Source organism: Dendrobium catenatum, unplaced genomic scaffold (assembly GCF_001605985.2).
Source record: "Dendrobium catenatum unplaced genomic scaffold, ASM160598v2 fragScaff_scaffold_1617, whole genome shotgun sequence".
NCBI classification, from domain to species: domain Eukaryota; kingdom Viridiplantae; phylum Streptophyta; class Magnoliopsida; order Asparagales; family Orchidaceae; genus Dendrobium; species Dendrobium catenatum.
In genome coordinates, this window is record NW_021320079.1 from 2,843,534 (window position 1) to 2,867,064 (window position 23,531).

At 32.9% G+C, this 23,531-nt stretch overlaps 1 protein-coding gene and 1 long non-coding RNA gene across 2 annotated transcripts in view; both read right to left on the reverse strand.

Moving 5' to 3' along the window:
• Window positions 1-15,601: 15,601 nt before the first annotated feature.
• Window positions 15,602-16,800, reverse strand: LOC114581239. Its single transcript, XR_003703127.1, has 2 exons — window positions 16,164-16,800; window positions 15,602-16,089 (listed from the first exon to the last, which is right to left on the reverse strand). It is a non-coding gene; the product is annotated as an uncharacterized LOC114581239 (long non-coding RNA).
• A 1,191-nt stretch (window positions 16,801-17,991) lies between these two features.
• Window positions 17,992-23,531, reverse strand: part of LOC110111681 — a 33,347-nt gene continuing 27,807 nt past the window's right edge. The window contains exon 4 of the mRNA XM_020843696.2: window positions 17,992-18,986. Within this exon, the coding sequence (XP_020699355.1) occupies window positions 18,565-18,986 (422 nt within the window). The 3' untranslated portion in view covers window positions 17,992-18,564. The remainder of the gene's footprint in view (window positions 18,987-23,531) is intronic.

The following is a 23,531-nucleotide window of genomic DNA, read 5'->3' on the forward strand; positions in this document are numbered from 1 at the left end:
TTTTTCTTTTGATGTCATGAATTATAATTTTTGAAATACTTAGGCTTTGTTTGGGGCAACACTTTCTTACTGCCTTTTAAGTTAGTCTTCTAGTTTCAAAATTTTTTGAATTAGAAATTTTTGCACTAGGAAGCTGCTTTAGAAACAATAAAAAAATTGTCTTAAACCTAAAGCCTTAGTTTACAAAGTATTTTTCCGACAATATTATAACTTGAGAGAAATTTTAAGGTGTGACCGCCTTAAATTTTTAACATGGACATTCCTTCAAAGATATTAAATGTGATATTATCCCTTAATCATAATCTCACTTGAATAGGACCTTAAAATTTTGTAGAAGTAGCCTCAAGTAAAAAATCTTCCAATAATATAGACAAATTCTCTCAATACCTACACAAATCACATATTAGAGGCATGGAGAAATTTGAAAGTGAAAATTATAATAACTCTCTTACCATTGAAAATAAACCCTCTTTCTTTCAAGGTTGTTAATCCTATTAAATGAGGTTAAAAATGCTCAAATATCAAGGTTGTGTAAGGCTAGAGGAAATTAAAGTAAAGCATTGCAATGCACCTTTATTGATTGAAAAAAAAAAGCAAAATTTTAAATTTTTTTGTATTGATTTGAACTAAATTAAATACAAAGCCTTTGTATAGGGAATTTGGAATACTCAATAATGCATATTTTCTTACAAATTGAAAACTTTTTCAAATTGAGTGAATTTCAAATGGATGAAAATTTTGACAACCCATATCTCACTTTCCCTACCCATGTCAATATCCTGTCTTTGCACATTGCCACGCATTGTCTCCTTGTCGCTAATAGTAAAAAGGCTTAAAAGCAGCTCATTTGGAAAGCTCTAACAAATTTCGTAGAGTAATGGAGAAATTATTGACCTATGCAAAATAAAACAACAACAACAACAACAACATCAAGTCTTTATCCCACTACGTGGGGTCGGCTACATGAATCCTTTTTCTCCGTTGTGTCCGATTAATAGTCAAATTTTCATTTAGATCTAATAAAGAATGGTCATTTGTAATATTGTCTAACAAAGTCTTTTTCGGTCTACCTCTATCTTTCTTAACACAGATTAATAATAATACATCTACTCTCCTAACCGGATCTTTAGAAGGCCGTCGTTTTATGTGACCAAACCATCTAAACAGACTCTCTCTACCACTAGAGCTACTCCAACATTTTCACGTATATGCTCATTTCGTACCCTGTCTCTAAGAGTAAAGCCACACATCCACCTGAGCATCCTCATCTCTGCAACACTTAACTTAATATTATGCTTCTCTTATAGAGGCCAACATTCTGCGCCATAAAGCATTGCAGATCTAAAAAAACAAAAATATGTAATGCTATATTACTAGTCGTTGATAACAGACATATCTAAATATCAAAGATGAATATGACACAGAAGAATACTAATATAATGCACGTCAATAACATACATGATGATCTTAGGCAAAAATGAGCACAATGCACATTGATGAGATGATACCATCAATCACAAAATGTCGTTCCTATTTATTGTCAACTATTCATCATTGTTTACTCTTATGCCACTCAAAAAACACAAATATTCTTAATCATGTCCTCTATTGAACCTACAAACAATGCACATTGAGCACCATCACAAATGCCCCCCTCAACAATTATTTTCTTCCCTTTTTTGTGTCTGTTTGTAATATAGTCATTGATGTTAATTGAGTAAGAAACAAATTGCAATAGCATTTTTGGGCATGAATTGAAATACAAAAATCAAGAAAAATATCTTCAAATGTTTGTTCTGTCGGTTGATGTTGAAGCCACAGGAGACAAGAGCTTTCAATGCTTCAAAATCAATCCTTTCATAATAAATAAACTATTATCTTCTTATTTCTTGTGCTCTTTCATTGGCAGCTTCAGTGTTAGGATGCTGCCTTGCTCTACACTTTATTATTCTTAAATAATGAGATTATATTTAGGCTTTATTTGTGGTGGCTTTTTTACTAGTTCTTAAAATAATTTTTTAGTGCAAAACTTAACTTTTTTAACTAAAAAGTTGCTTTAAGAAGCAATAAGAAACCCGTCCAAAACAAAGCCTTAATCTTTGATACAAAGAAAATGATGTGATTATTTTATTTTATTTTATTTTGTCGTTATAATTAAAGGGTTGTATTAGGGGGGGTCATCATTAGAGGTTGAAAGAGAAAATTTATGACCACTAAATTTTTTGTTCTTTCTAACTCCCAATAATTACTTATTTTTTTTTTTAATATTTTGTCTTACTTTTGTGACTTTTTTCATCAATTTTTTTGGGTTTTCAATGTTCTTTTTTAAGCTAAATATTTAAATAGGATATTGAATATGGTTAAGTTTAAAGGGTGTGGACATATAATACAAATGATAATAAAGAAATAACCAATAAAATGAATATTATGTAAAATTGTTGCCCACATTAGTATAGGTCTAGCAAAGCAAAAAATGTTCATTTCATGTGGCATCTACTAAATGGAATCTAAGATTGGTTTGAAAATCCAACATAAATAGTTTGAGGTTTCGTTTGCGATAGTTTAGTTTAAAAAAAGCTTTTCAAAAATTAACTTTTTAAAGACTAATGTTTTGTTTGGGATGGATTTCTTATTGCTTTTTAAAATAGTATTTTAAAATTTTTGTACTAAAAAGTTATTTTAGAAAGCAATAAGAAAGCTATCCCAAACAAAATCTAAGATTTCGCTTGTACCACATTTTTTTTCCTATTTTTAAAAAACTTTTGTACTAAAAATTGTGTTGAAAAGCAGTAAGAAAATTGTCCTAAAGAAAGCCTAAATTTTTAAAATTTTGTGTAAAAACTGCCATCTAAACTTGCATTATGCTTTTCCCAATACAAAAGAAATTAAAAAATTATCTCAAACAAATCATGATTATGACTATTGATAGTGATTTTTGTCGCAAAGCTCACACCTTAAACATTTTTTTCTTTCCTTTTTTGAAAAAATGAGGGTGAGAGGCAGCCATTAACCTTAATTCAAAAAATTACTTTAGTATTATAAGAAATGAAATATGACAACACTGAAAATTATGACCTGCGAAATCCAATAGGAACAATCAAAATGAGAAAGAAAGTAAACCTTATGTAAATGTTCCCAATATAAATAAAATTCCTATGAGAACACTAAATCTTTATTCTGTTATTCATGAAATATACGATGAGGCTTATTCTGCTCGCACTAACAATCCTCCCGAGAAGTTATTCCGTGTAGACATCGGACGATTCGGAGACCAATCAGAACGAACAACGTTATCTTGTACCGAGCAAAATAAAGTGATGTGGTGCTGACACCTTCCGGTGTCTGACAAAATGATTTTTCCAGTCCTCCCTATCCAACTTTTTATTTTTTTGTGAGAAATTTGGGGCAGCGCTCAAACACACACAAAACACTTACGCGAGACTCAAACCCAGACCTCTTAATTGGGAGCTAAACTCCCAACCAAAGAGAGCTGCCTTATCCAACTTTTTCACATTCTACTTATCTCCTACAAAATCTACAGCCCTATAAAAATAATAGCAGTTGTTCTAAGGCCTTTTTTCACTTTGATGCTTCCTCATGAAATTTTCAGAGTGAAAGAACAAAAGAAAAAAAAAAGGTCATGAAATCGTAAGCAGGAAATAATGCTTAAGTACTGAAAATTTTAAAAAATATTGTTCAGATTCTGAAATCATATCCTTCTTCATATTTTTCAAAAATATTCTTCCTACGTCAAATTTTGTGCTGTTCCATGACAGAAATGCCATTATAAAATTCTTCACATCAGCTCGCTTGTGATCAGTGAGTGAACGTTAAGCTTCTCTGAACGATGACAGAAATGCTCTCTTCGATGTTGTTTAAATGCAGTGTATCGGTCGCTATCCAATTTAATGAAAACCAGCTGACGATAGTTGTTGCTTGTTGAGCTAAATCGAGAAATGGAGGAGTATCTGAAGGCTTGTTCACAAAGTGAAATGAGTGATCTGATGTAAGAATAGTTTGTACCCACTTAGTTTAAAGTAATGCAAAAGAACAGAACCTAACTCTTGTTGCCAGTAGTTCTTATTATCGTTTGCTTATTTTGGTGCAATAATAGTACTTGATATGTAATTAGAAAATTTGTTTGTGTAATATTTGAATTGAAAATTTTTAAAATTAAATTTAGGATTGTTGTAGGATGGAATATTCGCGGCTATAAAGTAGAAAAATCATATCTTTCGTCTTAACATTGTATGGATACCCAACACACGAACAAAAAAAATAGAAATATTAGGATTTTTAAGTGGAAAGCCTTGAAAAATGGGAAAAATAACGGGGTATCTAGTTGAAATGATTCCACTAATATTTGAATATATTACAAAGACCACCTCTCAACTTGAGAAAGGTCAAAATACAAAAGTCTGGGAAGTGAGTTGAACTTAGTGTGGATGTTGGCGGTTAGACAAAAGTCCAATGGTGGTAGAGTAGAAGTCTAATATCAGTAGGATATAATTCCAGCAATGGTCGGTGGCCAGGTGGAAGTCCAAAGACGGTTGGTGATACGGCTAAAGTCTGGAGACGGTCGATGGCTGGGACCGGAGAAGTCCAGAAAATGGTCGGTGGTAGGGTCTATGTATAGTTTTTCAGGAGTGGCGTGACTAATAAATAAAGAGAATATCAAGGGCATATTATGAGTGTTTTTGACGGATGACTGATGTCAATTCCCTTGATCATATATAGTTTATCGAGCATTCAAGTATCTTATTGATGACAGAATTCGGAGATCTTACGCTTGTTGCATTCATCTCGTGGAGCCGCTCGATTCGAATATAAGCACATCACATTTGAATATCATTTGGTCATCAAATTTATATTTTGAACCTTCTAAATGTACTTCGGGCTCTTGATTTGGACCATTACATTGTGTTAACACACAATTCATCACTATTAATTGAGATCACTTTGGTCATCACATCAAACATCATCTTCAACATGTGAGAAGACTTAAGATGTTTGTCTTAAGAACAATCATTTAAAATTTGCTTTGGTCTTGTAAGGCACAAATCAAACCTCCTTCAAGATGTCCCAAATTGAATTTTCTTCAAGGCACTAATGCTTTGGATCCTTCATCTATGCTTTAATCATCTTTCCTTGAGCTTCTTAAATAAGGTATTCAATCAAGAAATATTGCACCAGAGGCTTATTAAAGTTTTCTACATCCTTCAAAGTATCTCCTCTAACCCCATTTTTAACCCTCGATTGGGTACAATTAACGTCTTCTACATCCTTAAATTACAAGAATTTTTTTCAAATTTGTAATTAGCAAAAGACAAATTTAATAGTGTTATTTCTGTAATTTTAATCCTATCAAATGACAATATTTTAACATAATAAATTCACAAAGTTATAGAACATAGATATAAGAGTTATACTCAATCTCCATTATAAAGAGTTCCAATAATACTACCCTCTATAATTACCAATAATTTAATCTATGAGAATTCTTCAAAACACCTTTTTGATTGAATTTTTTACATCAAAAGCCATTTCTGATGGGGTAAATATTAGTGGATCAATTTTGGTCAAATTATTTATAAAAAAATATGTTTTATAAGCAAAAAAAATCCATCTTTTTTTGTATGTTTTTCCATCAAAGTTAGTCGCTTGAAGAGCCTAAATGACTCTTTCAAGTTTTCTTTACTCTTTTTATCTTTGTTTACATTTTTCCTCAACAACATAATGACATTTAAGTTTCATTTGGGACAGCTTTTTTGCTACTTTATAAAACTATTTTTAAGTACAAAAATTTCTAATTTAAGAATTTTTTTTTGTATTAGAAAATCATTTTAGAAAGCAGCAAAGAAGCTATCCCAAACAAAATCTTACTTGCACACAATACTTCATTTTGCAACTCTCGCTGCATTAAAGTATACTTCATAGTTTGATCAACCATGCAATTGATCCTTTGGCTTAGTTGATATCCATTTGTGAGAGGTTAGCTTCAAGCTTGAATACTTATGGAATCGTGTGTGTGTCAACTAGCTTCATTATTCTTCAAAGCAATATCTTCTTGGCAAAATCTCCTGCTGAGATCTCCCTTATGTGCTAGTCATTCTGAAGAAAGTGAGAAACTTACTAAGCTGATCAACATTTTGTCATGAATAATTTCATATTGGATGTCATTCTGAACATTTCTCCAGCTCCTCATCTCTGTATCTAAAAACAAAAACCTTCATGGCTTGATGAACCATTAGTTTTTTTAACCAAGAAACATAGCATCCCTAATATGTATGCCAACATTGAGAAACCAATCATGATAAAAAAAAGTTTTTAAAAAAAAATAAAAATAAAAAATGTATCATGAACGTGATTGTCAATATCTTGATTTAGATGATCTTATGAAATCATAGGAACATACCATAATGTGATTGTAATTCATCATTATTAGAACAACTTGATATTGCTTCTTGCACAATAGTATAATCTATATCATCACTAGCAACTTTTTCAAATTTATGACGCGCTTAGATTATTTACTTGAATGAAATGAGGTCACTCTTGTAGAAGGATTTAGAGCTTATTTGGGAAAACTTTGGGACTGCTCAACTTTTTAAATCACATTTACACTTCAATTTGGCTAATGCTTTATCTCCACTTTGCATTAATTTTTATTATGAAAAGCTGCTTTTTATAACTAGATTAATTAATGTGGGAGCTGTAAGAAAGCTGCTATATGACTTTTCAACAACCACCCCAAACAGACCCTTAATATCTTACTTACAACTTTCTCATATGGATATATTAGTTAATCTCCTTCCCTTTATCAATCATATCTTCAAGGCCAATATTATATTAATGACTACATGAACTATGGATATCAAACATATTTAATATGCCAATATTAGTATTTGATTTAAAAAGTCCAAAAATTTAATAGATTAATTGGGATAATGTTTTGTTAATAACATTATTCAATTTCTTCACAGCCAAAATTTATATTAATCATAACATGAATTATAAATATCAAATATATTTAAGGTGTCAGCATTAGTATCTAATTTTACATATAAAAAAAAAAAAACTAACAAAATAGTCACAATATGGACATCATAGTAATTTAATTCAAAGTCAAAGTTTAAAATATAATTTTTTTAAATATTGAATAAAGTTAAGTATAATCCATACTTCAATGACTTGAGTACAATTTACTCAATTTATTTATAAAGAATCAAACTTGATAAAGTAGGTTGACTATATTACAAGGAGAGGTTGCTTTAGACACTTTATTCTTGCATAAATTCTCTTATATAATTCTAACATATCATAATATTATAATCTCTCTCTCTCTCTCTCTCTCTCTCTCTCTCTTCTTTAATCATTAAGATGTTTGGCTAAATTGCTTCTAAAGCAAAAAAGCTTAACCTTATTAGATAAAGCCCAAGAGAACATTACACATTACCTACCTAGAAGTACCTCCATAGAATAGTGGATGACAATCTTCAACTCAGATGTGGAGATTTGACAATTAAGAAGCACTTTCTTTAACCACTTTGTGGAGATTTGGCTTCATCAAGAGCTAGCAACATCAAATACAATTGTTAAATGCTTAATTAGTTAATTACTCTAATTAAATAGTGAATTAAGGGGGTCTTAGCCTAGTGGTTGTCATAATTATGTTCTATAATCAAGAGGTTATGATTGTTAATTAACATTTGATTTTGTATGATATTTGTTATTCTCACATGTGGAACATCATGGACCTTTGCTTTTCTTTCCTCTCCATTTGGCTTAAAGGTGAAACTTCCATTCTTCCCACTTGTTCGAACTTTAAACTTTGAATTTGTTCCATTAAAGAGAATGTTCGCATCAAGTTTATGATAATGGAGTATGGTTTAGGATGCAAATGCTAAAATAAATGACAAATAGAAGGAATATTATAAGGATAGAGTATTGTAAAATTTATTATATAAATGACAAGATTTTTTTTTTCTTTGAGAGGTGGGGCCTATTAAAATAAGTAGTAAGAATAAGATTTAATAGGCATTAAAATTAAGAGATAGGCCCACCACCATCTTGTATATCATGCTTTACTCATGTATCACATGGCACAAAAATAAATATGTTGAGCAGTGCTTTAAAAATCGGATCGGACCGGCCAATAGTGAACCGGTCTGAAGGCCGGTCCGGTTTAACCTGAAAACCAGCATTGCTTTAAACCGGCCGGTTTTGGAGGTGGTGCTTTAAAATAAATAGATAGGATTAATATGAATGAATGAGAAGAAAAATGGATAAATTAAATATAGCAAGGGTATATGTTGTGAAAAACATCTGGTAACATAATTCATTTGGTGTTAAGGATCTCTAAGTAAAAATGTATATAAAAGAAGGCATAAAATATTATGAAAAATCATGAAGCTGAGAGCAATAATAATTATGAGAATTAAAAAATTATCAGGAAAAGAATATAAGAGAGTTTACGTGGTTTGGTGAGATCCAACTAGGTCTGATCGAGGCTACACAAACTGGAAAGATTTTTGTTAGTCTAGAGACAAAAATATATATATATATAAATATGCATGCCAAGAAAATTTCACAACTGATCATTAATAATCTTCATTTTCTTTTATTCCTGCTCAAAACTTAAGTATTATTATCCATTGGCTAAGCTCACCAAAATATAGGAAAGTCTGCCACCTCCTATTAGGGCTGTGAAAATCGGGTCACGGGTCCGATTCGAGTTGAACTCAGAACTGATCCTGCACTAGCCGGGTCAACTCAAACCCGACCCATTTTTAAAAACTGATCAGGTATTTCAACCCGGACCCAACCCGCACGGGTTATCGAGTTGACCTGACCTTACCCGCAAAAATACTTTGTTTGACGGCGGATGCTACTATCGCAGGCATGGCAACGGCGAGGGCATCACAACGAGTTCATTTAGAAGGAGGCGGACGACTGACGGTGTGGGCGGGCGATGATGCAAACAACGGTATAGGTGGGCAATGACGCATACGATGAAAGCTCGACAAAGAATACGGTAGCTCAATCGAGGCGTTGTCTGGTGGACAGGTCCGCGGGACGATAACTCGGTTAGGAAACCGAGAAACGACGGGACATTGACGAGATTCATGGGACAATGGCAGGACTTGACATGGCGCATTTTTCTAAAATGGGTCAAAGCGGCTTGAATTTAGGTTTTTCGAGTCAAGCTGAACCCGGCCTTTTTTTCAAATGGATCGAATTCGGGAACCCGAACCCAACTTATTTCAAAATTTGGTCGGCTCTAGCCCGAAACTTTTGGGTCGGATTCAAATCAGATTTTCATGTTGTGTCAAATATTGACACCCTACCTCCTACGATAGACCTCATTGCAAGTCACAAACTCTTGCGACTCACTGATTTTCTCTTTAGAAGACGTCCAGCTTCCAACAATCTTCTTCAATGGTCATTTCACAACTGAATAGAGAAATCTTTTTGTATGACACTGGCTGAGATAATTATAAGCCTTCCCATTACTCCAGCATCCACGTCTCCAAACTCTTTCTCTACACCTTGCTAAATGAAGGTGAAAAATAAAAATGTTCTTCTAACAATTGATTTCTTTTTTCCCAAAAACAATTAGAGAGAGAGAGAGAGCAACATCTAATGGTGAATTAAGCATAAATAAGATAATAAGTTTGAGAACCAACAATCTTAGGTTTCGTACTAAAATTTTACTTTAAGAAGCAACATAAAAGCCGTCCCAAACAAACTGTTAAATAATTAAAATCAAATCTTATCCATGATTTTGATATCAAAAACCAATTCCAAAACCAATGAGAATTTCAACTCCATACCTAACATAAAGCCCAACCCAAATCATCCACATCAAATAATGATGAGAAAGAGTAAAAACTAGAGTTCTACATGCAACAACCTCCAATAAGACTATGATTTCGTTTGGGATAACTTCTTCGTTGCTTTCTAAAATAATTTTCTAGTACAAAAGTTTCTATAATTTAAACTTTTTGTGCTAAAAAGTAGTTTTATAAATTAGCAAAAAAGTTGTCCCGAACGGAACCTATAAGAGCAAAAAAATAGACTAATTTTTAAGCAAATTTTCACATAATCATAAAAATCAACACATGTTTAACACATTCATTAACATCATACATCATACATAAAAAAAAAAAAACTCAATACTTCAAAAAAAAAAAATGTTTTACAATCAAAAACATCAAATTAATATTTTTACCCAAAATATCAAAATCAAAACCAACTAAAGTGTAGCAATAATCTTGTCAGCTATGCTATGGCACATCAAAGGTTTCTTCTACAAAAAATGAATCAAAAGCATAATGGTAGGTGTTGATTTTAATAGTTTGTGTACTTATATTTTTATATTCATGGTGTATGATTGAAGTCAAAAGGGCACGCGTGCTCATCATTGCAGACACAGAGTACATAAAAGAGAAGATCATGGAGTTAAAAGTCTGGCTCCTTTGTACATAAGGAAATATATCACTTTATTTTTAGCCACTTGAATGTTGTTTTGACCCCTTAGATATGTACAAAAAATTAAAGGAATTTATGGAAATTTATTAAAAATTTAATATTGTTTTTTTTTATTTAATATTAAAGTTTTGTTTGGGACTATTTTATTATTGATTTTAAAACAATTTTTTAGTATAAAATTTTTTTGAAAGCAATGAAAAAAATTGTGGGCAAAAGCTGTCCCAAAGAAAGCCTATATTTGTATTATAGATTGAGATTTGTTGTTTGGAGTAAAAACTTTTTTTAATAAAAAAAGAATAATTTTAATATGAAAATTTATCAAATTATTTTAATTTTTTCATCTAAATTTGAATTTAAAATTTTGGTTGAAATTTGATCATGCAAATATATACACAAGGATTTGATGCAAAAAAGTCCATAAGATGTTTTTTTTTTACTGATAATTTCATACATTATTTTTGTTCTCTGATTAATATTTTATTCATAGAAAAAATTAATATCAAATCACCATAAAATAAAAAATAACAAAATTACAAAGTTATATTGCTCATTTCTTAGGTGTTAGATGGGTACCTCCCTTCTCTTATTTATTTCTTAGGTGTTATGATATTATTTGTCTTAGTTGATTAATTATATTTTTACCCTATTTAAAAAACAAAAAAAAATTATTACAAATTCTTATTAATTATAAACAACTAATTACCAACAAGAAAATAATAAACTTGTTGGAATTAAATTTATTTTTTAGAGTTTTAAAATAATTTTTTTCAAATCATAAAATTTAATTTTGATAATTTTTAATTGAAAACAATGTAAAAGAAATTTATTTTAATTGCATTAATAATATGAACTATATCAAATATTCCTTCTATGCCAATACAATTAAATTTTTTTCCCAAAATTTATTATTTTATTGAATAAAAATAGGTATGTAATAATTGTGAGGAATGTATGTAAATCAATGATTCAAAATACCATTTTGATTTCATCATAAAATTACCTATTTTGGTAATTTCTTAAACATTATGATTTTTATGAAATATTATAAAAAGATGGATACTAATTAAAAAAATTCATGGTAGAATTATAAACAAAATTTTTGAACAATTTAAAAGTTTAAGTTGTAAGAAAATTAAGAATTTTAGATAAAATTTTTAGATTTTTTTTTTAATTTAAAATTCTATTAAAGCTATTGGAAATATTCAAAATCTTAAATTGACTTCTCCTGCAGATTGCACTCACAAAGCATGATATGATGAATTGACTTTTCTTAAATCTTTTGCCTGACTTTTTATTTTAGATGTTTTGGGTTAAAATTAAATTATTTTAATATATATCATTAATACAATCACATATTTTATATTATTATATGATAAAAAATGAATATAATTAATTGTTAAGTAATATAACTAAATTATTGAATACTCATAAATATAATCATGCTAAAAAAATATTATAAAATTTAAAAACTTTAATTATATATTTGTAAGGGTTGTTTGGTTTGCTGGAAAAGGATACTAAGTATTCTTTTTTTTTTTAAGGGAAATAAAAATTTAGGTGGATGAGATGAGGATGCCATTAAAAGGGAAGCATAATACTAAGTTAAGTGTGACAGAGATGAGGATGCTTAGGTGGATGAGTGGCTTTACCCTTAGAGATAGGATACGAAATGAGCATATACGTGAAAAGGTTGGAGTAGCTCCAATAGAAGATAAGATTAGAGAGAGTCGCCTTAGATGGTTTGGTCACATAAAAAGGCGGCCTTCCGATGACCCGGTTAGGAGAGTAGAGGTATTAGATTTGATTTGTGTTAAGAAAGGTAGGGGTAGACCTAAAAAGACTTGGTTAGAAAATATTAGGAATGACCTTTCTTTATTAGATTTAAACGAGAATTGGACTTTTAATAGAACACAATGGAGAAAAAGGATTCATGTAGCCGACCCCACGTAGTGGGATAAATGCTTGATGTTGTTGTTGTTGTTGTTGTTGGAAACAAAAATTTGGATATTTGATGTGTTGGAAAAGGAATGTAGTATAAAATTCCAATAAATTTCATTTTACTCTTGGTTATTTTTTTATGTTCTAAACTCATCCAATTTTGACTGAATTTCTTTTTCACCGCAAGCTACTGCATTGTCACCGCCTGATACTGTCCTCGATCATCAACCACCATCGCCAACAGTCGGCCACTGTTGGCGGCCTCCACCACCTATCGCCAGTCACCACCAATTACCATAGGTCACTGCCACCAAATACACAATCATTTTACTCTACATTGCATTCATTTTATTTAAAAGTTAAATAAAATAATAATAATCTCGTGCATTCCCTCCACACTTATCCAAACATCTTCACATATTTGAAATACACTATATTTATTTTACATTACTCCACATTTCATTTTTAACCAATCAAACAGCCCCTTAATTATTAAATTATATATATTTATCTGCTAATGTAACTATAATTAAATTAAATTGAATATTATCAAAATTTGTAAAATAAAAATTGTCTTCCACTGAACTGTATACTTACACCCTTTTATTTTATACAGAATACAGAGCTCTTTCCTTCAGTGCGATGTGATTTGGTTAAAAAAAGGTAGCATGTCTGATGTGTCAGATATGCGTTGCTATTGTTCTAGATTTTGCATTATTATGTCATAACATTTCTTTATTTTCTTCGTCATTAGCTCGTTAAGCCTTATTTTTTAAAACTCGATAAGCATTAAACGAATCGAACATGAATCAAACATGAACATCATTAATTTAAATGAACCAAACATGAACACAAACAATAAGGCTCGAATCAAACACTAACCAAACTTGAACAAGCTATAATAAATGAACTCAAATATGAACACCCGCATATTCGGCACGGTTCGATTCGTTTGCAGCCCTAATTTGAATTCTATTTCCTCCTTCAAGATCTACCATCCCCATGGCCCATTTCACGCTTCCATTGCCACCAAAGTTGTTAACCTTTATGTCCTCAAGAATCGTTGCTTCACCTCCACAGATTTATGCTCCCTAATTGTTTCAGATCTCTGAATTCACCCCCTTCCATAGTACTCTGAAGCTAATAATGTGACTCCAGCTCCATCAGATCAAAACCAATTGTAGATATCTCTCATCCACCATCCCGACTTTTGCTTCGTTTGGTGTGGCTTTCTTCTTGCTTTCTAAAATAGTTTTCTAGTATAACAATTTTTTGAATTTGAAATTTTTGTACTAAAAAGCTGCTTTAAAAAGCAGTACAAAAGCTGTCCCAAACAAAACCTTAAACTTCTTAGTTCGTCTTGTTCAACTTCCATGCTTAAGGGTTCCAACAATCACAGGTCCAGTAGATCAGGAATTTCATTCAAGATAAATAAGATGAATGATGAAAATAAGTTCTCATAGTAATAATTCTAGAGTTGTAAGAAATATTTCACTGGGGATGGATGATGTTGATTTTAATGAAGATTGTTGGGCAAAAATCAACAAGCGAGAAGATAAACTATATATTATCTATAAATGTTAATTATCTTAAATGGAATTCAATGGCAATGGAGGAAGTTTGAAGAACTCTTTGAAATAAATGAAAACATGAACCATTAACATCACTAACAGATCCTCTCCTTACACATTTCTGCCATATGCAAAAGAATTCAATTTGGCCAAAGGCATCCACTATCACTTTGGCTTTGAAAACAACTCATTTCAACATAATCTAGGTGAAGTTCAAGACTAAGGTTTCATTTGGGGCATCCTTTTTACTGCTTTCTAAAGCATTTTTTCAGTATAAATTTTTTTAATTTAACAAATTTTTGTACTAAAACGTTGTTTTATGAACCAGTAAGAAAATCGTTCCAAACGAAACCTAATTTTATATTTGAATCCTAAAATATTTGACAGTCCGACCCACTGTGAGATCTTCATTCTTCTCCTCACCCTTCTTATTGCATTCACTACTCAATGGTTTTGCAATTTCTTCTTGGAAATGTTATCAAAAGTTACAAAACTTTGCAATTTCTTTTTGTTTTAACCAATTCTTATGTTGGTCACTTGATTATGTTCAATTGTTCACAATTTCGGCTTTCCTAATTTGAGCTTTTTGCCGTTTTTTGCATCTCCTTGGATAAGAGAATATTTCATTGAGTTTTCATTTCTTGTTGGTTGATAATTGTATTGTAAGATTAGGATGCTTTCATTTTTAATATTTTATAAAATTTGTTGTCAATGAGAATGTTGCATTTTCAGTTCTTGTTGATTTTTTTTTTATTTGATTCTATTCTATTTTTTTATGTATTTACAAATGGTTTTGTTAAGATTATAATATTTAAAAAATAATAAGTATTTATTATGTCACCCATTTTGACCTCGGCTGAACTATCGAACTGCTAACATCTCCTTCTTTCGATTCGTTGTTCGGTCCGATTTTCAAAGTTTTGGCACTATCAAATAAATATATTTTATTTCATGTTAAAATAAAAATAAAATAAGAACTGATCCCCACTAAATTTGTAAGAACAACATATTGACTAACCAATGACAAATCTGTGGAGGAATTATAATACCATGTCCAAATGAAATGAGAAACTGTGCTTTAGTTTGTAGAATGAATAAAGAGGTAATAAAAATTTAAAAATAGCTAATGACAGAAATTTCTTCCTTTTTTTGGCAGAATGTTCGCACAACGGTCCAATCGTTTGAGTCGAGCTCGAGTCACTCATGGCTTCAGCTTCAGCTTGAACTTGATAAATTAATCAGGTTCGAGCTCAAGCTTTATTCTACGAGTTTTAGCCGGCTCACAAGCGGGCTCATTTATTATGAAAGAGAGAAAAGTATTATGATTCAAACAATTAAAATAATAAAATGATAAAATGAAAGATTAAGAAAAATAATAAAGAATCATTTAATATAAGAAAGTGAGATAATATAAGAATCACTCAATAATAAGGGTTGGCTCATATTTGTCTCATTAGCTTATCGAACTCGGCTCATTAACTCGAGCCCGAACTGACTCACAAGTCAGCTTGACTCACTTACACCCTTAGTACTATATACAACTGTATCATACCAGAAAAATCGGGAAGCTTTTGATTCTCCTAATCTACTGGAGTTAACTCTTTGAAAAAACCAAAAAAGCTTGATTGATTCCATCCGAAATGTCAAAGTTTTTAATATTCAGTTCTCCATTACTGCATCTTCTCCTTCTATGCCCTATACATCTCCATCAACTCAGTCATTGGTAGGAGAAATTATTACGTGCGGTCACCCGATACACAGCGATACATAGTACACTACATAGTAAATTGATGATGTGACGCATCCTGATTTGCCTCCGGACGGTATCCGGTGTAATAATTTCACACCATTGGTAGATTGTAGCTTAGCTATCTGCCCCGCAGGAAGCTTATCCTCCCCCAACTATTCATCACGAGCGATCCTTTCACTTTCCCGATCAAAGCATATACCAATTTCGTCAATTGTACAAAACCTTCAGTTGCATAAGCCCACATCTTCACAGAAGTCAGCATTAAATCTCAGATTTCTTTGCTTACCTTGTAAGAGAGTGCAGAACTGAATCTGGATCTGAGACGATCGTCTTAAAAGACTGAACAGAGAAAAGAATAGTCCTAATTCAACAGAAATTCAATATATTGCTATGGAGATTAAAATAAATAAGACCTCAAAGGCGTGGCCGAACTTAGAAATCGTCAAGGTCGATCCTGATGGTCTCGGAGACATGCCGCGTGATGGAGAGGACTAGCTTGCTTTTGCTGCAGCGCTCCACGCAGGCGGGGATATCCCTCGGAAACACGGCGTTTGCTGAGATCAATGTCGTCTTCGTCACGTAATACACGAACGAACTGCGGAGGTGGAGAGCTCGACAAAGGGTATTGGCTCTCAATTCAAAGATGTTCTTCACCAGTATCATGACGGCGATGTCCGCCTTCGGTCAGTGTGCCTCACGGCCCTCATATATCCGCCATTCCAGTTTCGGGGACTTCGTGGCGCCGAGCGAGGGACGAGGGTTAGCGTGCAATAAATTTATGCTAAAACGTGAAGATTTATATTTTCTTCAAATTTTTTTATTGTTGTTTCACCACAAAAAAAGGTGTCGATATATGAATGTATTCGCTGTGCGAGATTGGGATGAGACTCAGCATTTTTTGGAGGTGTCAAATTTTGATTCTTCTAAAATCAATAAAAAAAAAAAGTTTAGATTTGTGTCAATCCATTTGTCATAAGAGTCGGGTTTGAGTTTGAGATTCTGACACGTTTATAACATCAGATCGGGTTCAGGTTCATCTAGAAATTTGAAATCAACCCTAAATGACTCAGAGGCACCAAGAATTTGCCCTCTACAACACATCCCAATAGTTGCGAGTCATGAGTTCAAATCGCGCTGCAACACTCAACCCCACGTCCGAACTTGGCCCTCCACACTGCAACGACAGTGAGCCCTCTTGCATACCCGTGCTCCTAGCCGAAGTCCGCCCTCCACACCCAGCGCCAGCGAGCTCTCCCACGGACCAATGCTCTCGTTCGAACTCCATACCAGCACAACCGGATTCCCACTCACATCTGAACTCTACCAGCTATATTCTAGGTTAAAGAGTCAGGTCGGGTTAACTGCTAACCTAATAACCCAGCAAGTTGGGTCTAAGTCTGAATTTCCAACCTGTTTATAAAACCGAGTCAAATTTAGTTCAACCAATTTGGACCTAGGTCAATTTCAATTTCGACCCGAACCCAATCTGAAAACTCATTTTGCTATGAGTGTTGCCTTGTAGAATAAATTCGCATGTATCTCAAGTTTCTTATTTTGTGCATTGATGATGTAAATGCTTAGATAATTTGTACACAAATTTTAATATATATGATTCATACCTATCTTTTTTCAGGAGCTGTTTTGTTTGAAAATTTTAAAATATTGGTATTTACTTGAGTAAAATAAATAGAAAAAAATTTGTATTATTTAAAATTCTCTCTAATTTAATTTTGATATATTTTAAAATAAATATTAAATTTTAAATATACTATAAATTCTTTATTATTGTCGACAGCCATCACATAACACCACTCATACACCGCAGCTGTCCATGATGTCCATTGCCAGCTACATCGTCAGCTATCTATAACTCGCTTCCAGAAATCGACACCGCCAATCACCGACCACCACCATCATTGGACGTTACACATATTTTTTCGCATATTCTCTGTCTACAAGCAACCAAACCCTATCTAAAACTCCAATCTAAATTTTTGAATTTTGTGCACAGTGGTTATCTAATTTGATGCGAACAAACAATCACATTCAGTATTCTTCAAGTCCATTTTTACCAACAAAAAGGACCAAAAAGGTATATTAAAAAAATTTCAAGAACAAGAAATATGCAGTGCATCAAAGTATTGTAAATGCAATCACAACAAACCATAATGAATTGCAAAATGTATAATACACATAGCTACAAGGATCAATCATTAATCAAACTCATTGCAAACATTTCCAAATCTAAAAATTTAGCTTCAATCACTGAATCAGAAGGCTATAATCAATCAACAAATGTACAAAACTGATCTCTACCATAGGAATCTGTGTGCAATAATGTACAAAAAGGGCAGGAAGTTCCACAACCTAGCAGCAACAATCATAACCTAAACATTTTAACGTTAGATTTCCTGTATCCAGTGCGTATGTATGTAAGGCTTTGTTTGGGACGGCTTTCCTACTGCTTCTTAAAGCCGTTTTTTAATACAAAAATTAAAATTTTTGCACTAAAAAGCTGCTTTAAGAAGCATTAAGAAAGTCGTCCCAAACAAAGCCTAAATCTCCCCAAAATATAATGGCGACATCCTAACAACTACCTATATCTACACAGCCAAATGTTATGGGGAAATTATTGGGTTCAGACACCGGACACACCGTTCGGTACTTCAAAGTACCGAACAGTAATGAGTTCAGTACTTCACAGTACCGAGCATACTGCTTAGTACCAAGTTTAGTACCGAGAAGAGGGTGATGTGGCATATTTTCATTGGCTCCGGATGGCTTCCAGTGTCCGAACCCAATAATTTCCCAATGTTATGAGCTTGGTGAAGATATCTTCACATAAACCATCTGGGTGTATCCATTGAATACGGAAGCATCCAGACTGGAGAGGCCAAGTCTTTGGAAAAGTGCGTTCTGGCCATCCTCGACAATGGGATTTGATGTGCGAGCTGGGTCATATCTGCTTTGGTGGGTGAGTGAGGGGCCGGCGACAGGAGGGAGCTCCCAGTATACATCCAGTACTGACTCCACAAACCTGCTAATGTGAAAATGGTCCAAATAAGAAATTGCTTTGTTGCTTTGGTTGAAATCATCTCGCATTTCTCCTCTGACACCCCACCATGCCTTCCCATTGCCACATAGTTCTTCAACGTCCACAGCTTTCTCCCACATCTTTCTTCTTTTTCTCCTTATTCTTGCTTCGTCTCCATCTATGAAGCAGCTATGCCCGCCACCTTGAGAAGGAGATAAGAAGAAATGATTGAGATTTCTGATCCAGAAGCAGAATGGAATTCAAAAGCATAAAAAGGAGTACAGATATCTACTAGTTCTTCCAAGGTAAGCACATTGATACAAATAGCTCTTCACTATAACAACTTCCATGGCGCATAACAACCAAGTATGAAGTACATAGGATCGATTAAAGGACCTTTGCAACAACTTCCATGACCCATAACAACCAAGTTAGTTGTGAACCACAGCTTTCATGAGGTGTTGTGCAAGAATAAGTGTGAGAAAAGTTCGAAGGAAAGAAGCATTAACATGATGGAATTACAGTCAAATACTAATAATACAGTTCCCATTATTTAAGCCAATTTATATTGTTTCATTTTTCGAAGGGAATGATTTAGTCAATTGCACAAATAATAAAGATCAAAATTTTAAATAGTTGGGCTATGAAAAGCTCCACTTCATACTTGAGTAGAACAGGCTAGACCCTAACTGATCAACTTTAGAGAGGCCTTGTCCTGTTTCCAAGTTTCACTTGTATTTTGATGCTAAGGGCATGAGATCAAAGCCTTAAGGGGAAACAAAAGATTCGAATTCTTGTTTAATCTATGTGAATGAGGAAGCTGAAATTCCTTTAATTTTCAGGGGACTTTCTAGCGAGACTAGATTCTAGGAGCGCAGCTCTGATGTAGACTCAAAAAACAATAAATAGAGCTGAGCGAGAAGATCTTATAATGGCCTCATTCAATAGCTGGAAATCAAAATAGGTGAGGACACAAAGATAAAAGCGACCACACAACACGCTGACTTCATGAAGGAGAGAAGACAAGGTGGCATAAGAAAGGGGAGTAAGAACAGGTTTTTAGAGGGTGCGGTGCTGGTCGCCTAATGAGGCAGAGTAATCTGCATAAAAGGATTATCTAAATTTAAGCTGTTAGATTCATCTAATGGCCACAGATAGGTAATGATAAAGGGGAAGAGGTTGGCCTGTTGGAGAAATGACTTGGAAAGTTAAAAAGAGTGATGATGTTTCAAATGTTGTCCACCTCATGTGTAGCAACATCCGCCATGAAATGCTACCATAGTTGCAACAAACCAACTATTCATAAAACTTTTTTGATCTGACTCGATCCAATTTAAATTGATAAACAATCATTTCAAGAATAGATTACGAAAAAAAAAAAGAATTAAGGCTTATGGATCAACTTTTCCGGACTAGAGCTTATTTTGACTACAACAACAACAACAATATCAAGCCTTTATCCCACTACGTGGGGTATGCTACATGAATCCTTTTTCTCCATTGTGTTTTATTAAAAGTTAAATTATCGTTTAAATCTAATAAAGAAAAGTCATTCTTAATATTTTCTAACCAAGTCTTTTTAGGTCTACCCCTACCTTTCTTAACACAAGTCAAATCTACTACCTCTACTCTCCTAACCGGGTCATCAAAAGGCCGCCTTTTTATGTGACCAAACCATCTAAGACGACTCTCTCTAATCTTATCTTCTACTGGAGCTACTCCAACCTTTTCACGTATATGCTCATTTCGTATCCTATCTCTAAGGGTAAAGCCACTCATCCACTTGAGCATCCTCATCTCTGCCACGCTAAACTTAGTATTATGCTTCTCTTTTAATGGCCAACATTCGGCACCATAAAGCATTGCAGGCCTCACTACCATCTTATAAAATTTTCCATTAAGTTTGAGGGGTACATTTCTATCACATAACAAGCCCGATGCATTCCTCCACTTCAACCATCCAACTTGAATTCTGCTGATAATATCCCCATCTATTTCACCATCACTCTGAACAATAGATCCAAGATATCTAAAACGTGTACTCTTATTAATGACTTGATCGCCCAAAGTCACAATCCCCTCACTAGGACTATTACTACTAAAATTACACTCCATATATTCCGTTTTAAATCTACTCAAGCGAAAAAACTTTCCTGAATGCACAAAATATTTAACTTCCTATGAATCATAATATCTATTAATTCCATTAATTTTCCTGTAAGAGAACCTATATTCCATGTTCCTATCCTAATTTTAGTTTCATGGACTAGCTTCTTTGCCCACATCCGTCCTTGATGTGGGAACCCTTGCCTATTTAACACTGCACCCGGGCGCCGATGCAATGTCCCTTGCGCACTTGTCACTGTATTCAGGCCATACAGCGCGTCGCTTCCAGGGGACGCCCTAGCATTAACACAATTTCTTAAATGATTCATGTCATTATTGTTCGATAAGTTTTACGCTGGCTGTCGACTACCTAACACAACCCTCCACTTTTCTCATCCAGGACTTGGGACCTGGCAACGGCAGTGTTACTAGAGCTTATTTTGACTCTTGAGTTAAAATTTAAGTCAGCCTTGAGAGATTCAACTCTCAAGTAAAATTCAGTATTTATTATTATTTCCTTAACCATGCCACAAAAATTGACAAATAACTAAGATAATGTACACAGAACTGTCAGTGAGCCACTCCTAGTTGAAAGAACAAATCAGGTAAAAAAAGGTTCATGGCTTAGCATCTTTCGTTTGAGTTTATTTCGAGATGAAATGAAATTAATAAGTTTATTTAAATACTAAATATTATTTCTTTACAAGTGTTTATACTTAAACATATTGGTTATTAATTGTATTTAATTGCTAAATATTTGCAAAATCTGTATTTTATAATTAAATATAATATGTATTCATATTCTAAATTATTAAAAGTACATAGTAGTACATCCTAAATATGTTGGTTAATGATTTTGTGCATAATTCATACTCTTGATGATCATGATCATCAAAAATAAGAAGATTTATTTTTTCTAAGTTAAGAAAAAACAATTGCAATTTTATCAAATTGCCTAAACCATCAAAAATTCATTTTATCCTATGTGAAATGCATCTCTTTATTTAAATCTTTTCAAGCTTAATATGGTTATAAAATTTAGTCATTTGATGAGATTTTCAAAATTTTAAATTTCTTCCTATTTTCATGAAAATTTTACTCATGCTTTTATCTTATATGAGAAATGCATACTCATCCAAATATTTTCAAATTTTATTTCTATTTGTTGGATGTTTCTAATAAAATTCTTTTTTCATGGTTGAAAAACTGTTACGTGAAATTAACAATTAAATTTTCCTTTCTCTTTTGATGAAAATTTTACACATTTATCTTAAATTTAACAAAAACATCATCAAGCCTTTATCCCACTACGTAAATCCTTTTTCTCCATTATATCCCATTAAGAGTCAAATTTTATTTAATTCATCCCAAATTTAAATGAAACAAAAGTTCATCTTTTCTTATATAAATATGATCCATTTCAAGCATTTGACTTCTTTCTCAACTCTTACCTTGCAAATATTCTGTCCAAATATCCTATTGCTAAATTCTCTTAAGTTCTTGTGTTTACTAGTGTGCTCCTAAGTTTTCTAAGATCCCTTGACCCATTGCATTCGAAGATTGTTAAAGGTTCAGCTATGAACAAAAAGTTTTAAGCTTTTATTTTTATGCTTAGTATTTCTTATTACCTATAAACATTGTTTTTGTTTTTCTATAAGTAGTGTTCAATTTTTTTGAAGTCGTGGAAAGACTTGAGGAATTGTTTGTGGACACTCAGGGAGGGACCATTAGGTTGTCATTATTAAAACTACTCCGCCAAGAAAGAGAGGCCATTAGAAGTTATTGAGTGGAATACTCAGTGAAGGGTAGGTTGTGGGCTTCAAAAAATTTGCAAACCAGCTTCTCCGTACCTCTTTTATTGAGGAGAGTTTTAACGGATTTAGGTTCTAGGGTAAAATTTTATAAGGCATATTGGGTTTTAGATAAGACACCAGCCAGAGATTTCGACCTCATTTTGAGAGAACTTTATGATCTGAGTTCTGGTTTCTCATAGGCATAGGCTCTATATGGTTAATTATCCCTCCCAATAACGAGAGAACTTTCAATTAAGGCTACTCATTAAGTAGATCGCAATAATTACCTAGCATATAATGATAACAGTTTTAGAGTTTGAATTTGATTTTAAATTTTGGAGTTTAAAATTTTAAATTTATCAACAAATACTTAGAGCGGGTGATGGGGGAATGATGATGGGCCTGATCAAGATCCAATGGTTATGTCATCTCGGGCTGTCATGATCCCTGATTTGCTTAGTCAAAGGAGATAGTCTACCCAACCTGACATAAGAAATCTTATCGGCAGCCATGGGTTGCTTCGTCCAAGAATACCTTATAGAACTGGGTGGATGTTTGCCTGAGTTGGTGAAGTTAAGTCAACCCTAGCTAACATAATTTTTATGTCTTATAGAGCACACCCTATAATTCATTACTCAAGGGGGCTTTTAAGCATTAGAGAACATACTGGTCATAACTGTGATATAGTGGTGCTATTTTGCAACAAAATCAACCAGTCTGAGGGCATGTGCCACGTCCCTGCTGGATGAATCAATTGAGAATGGATGGTAGTAATGCACTCAGCAAGACATCTGCTCTTTATGAGCTAAAATTATTATTTAATTCATCATTATCGCCAAACCATTGCA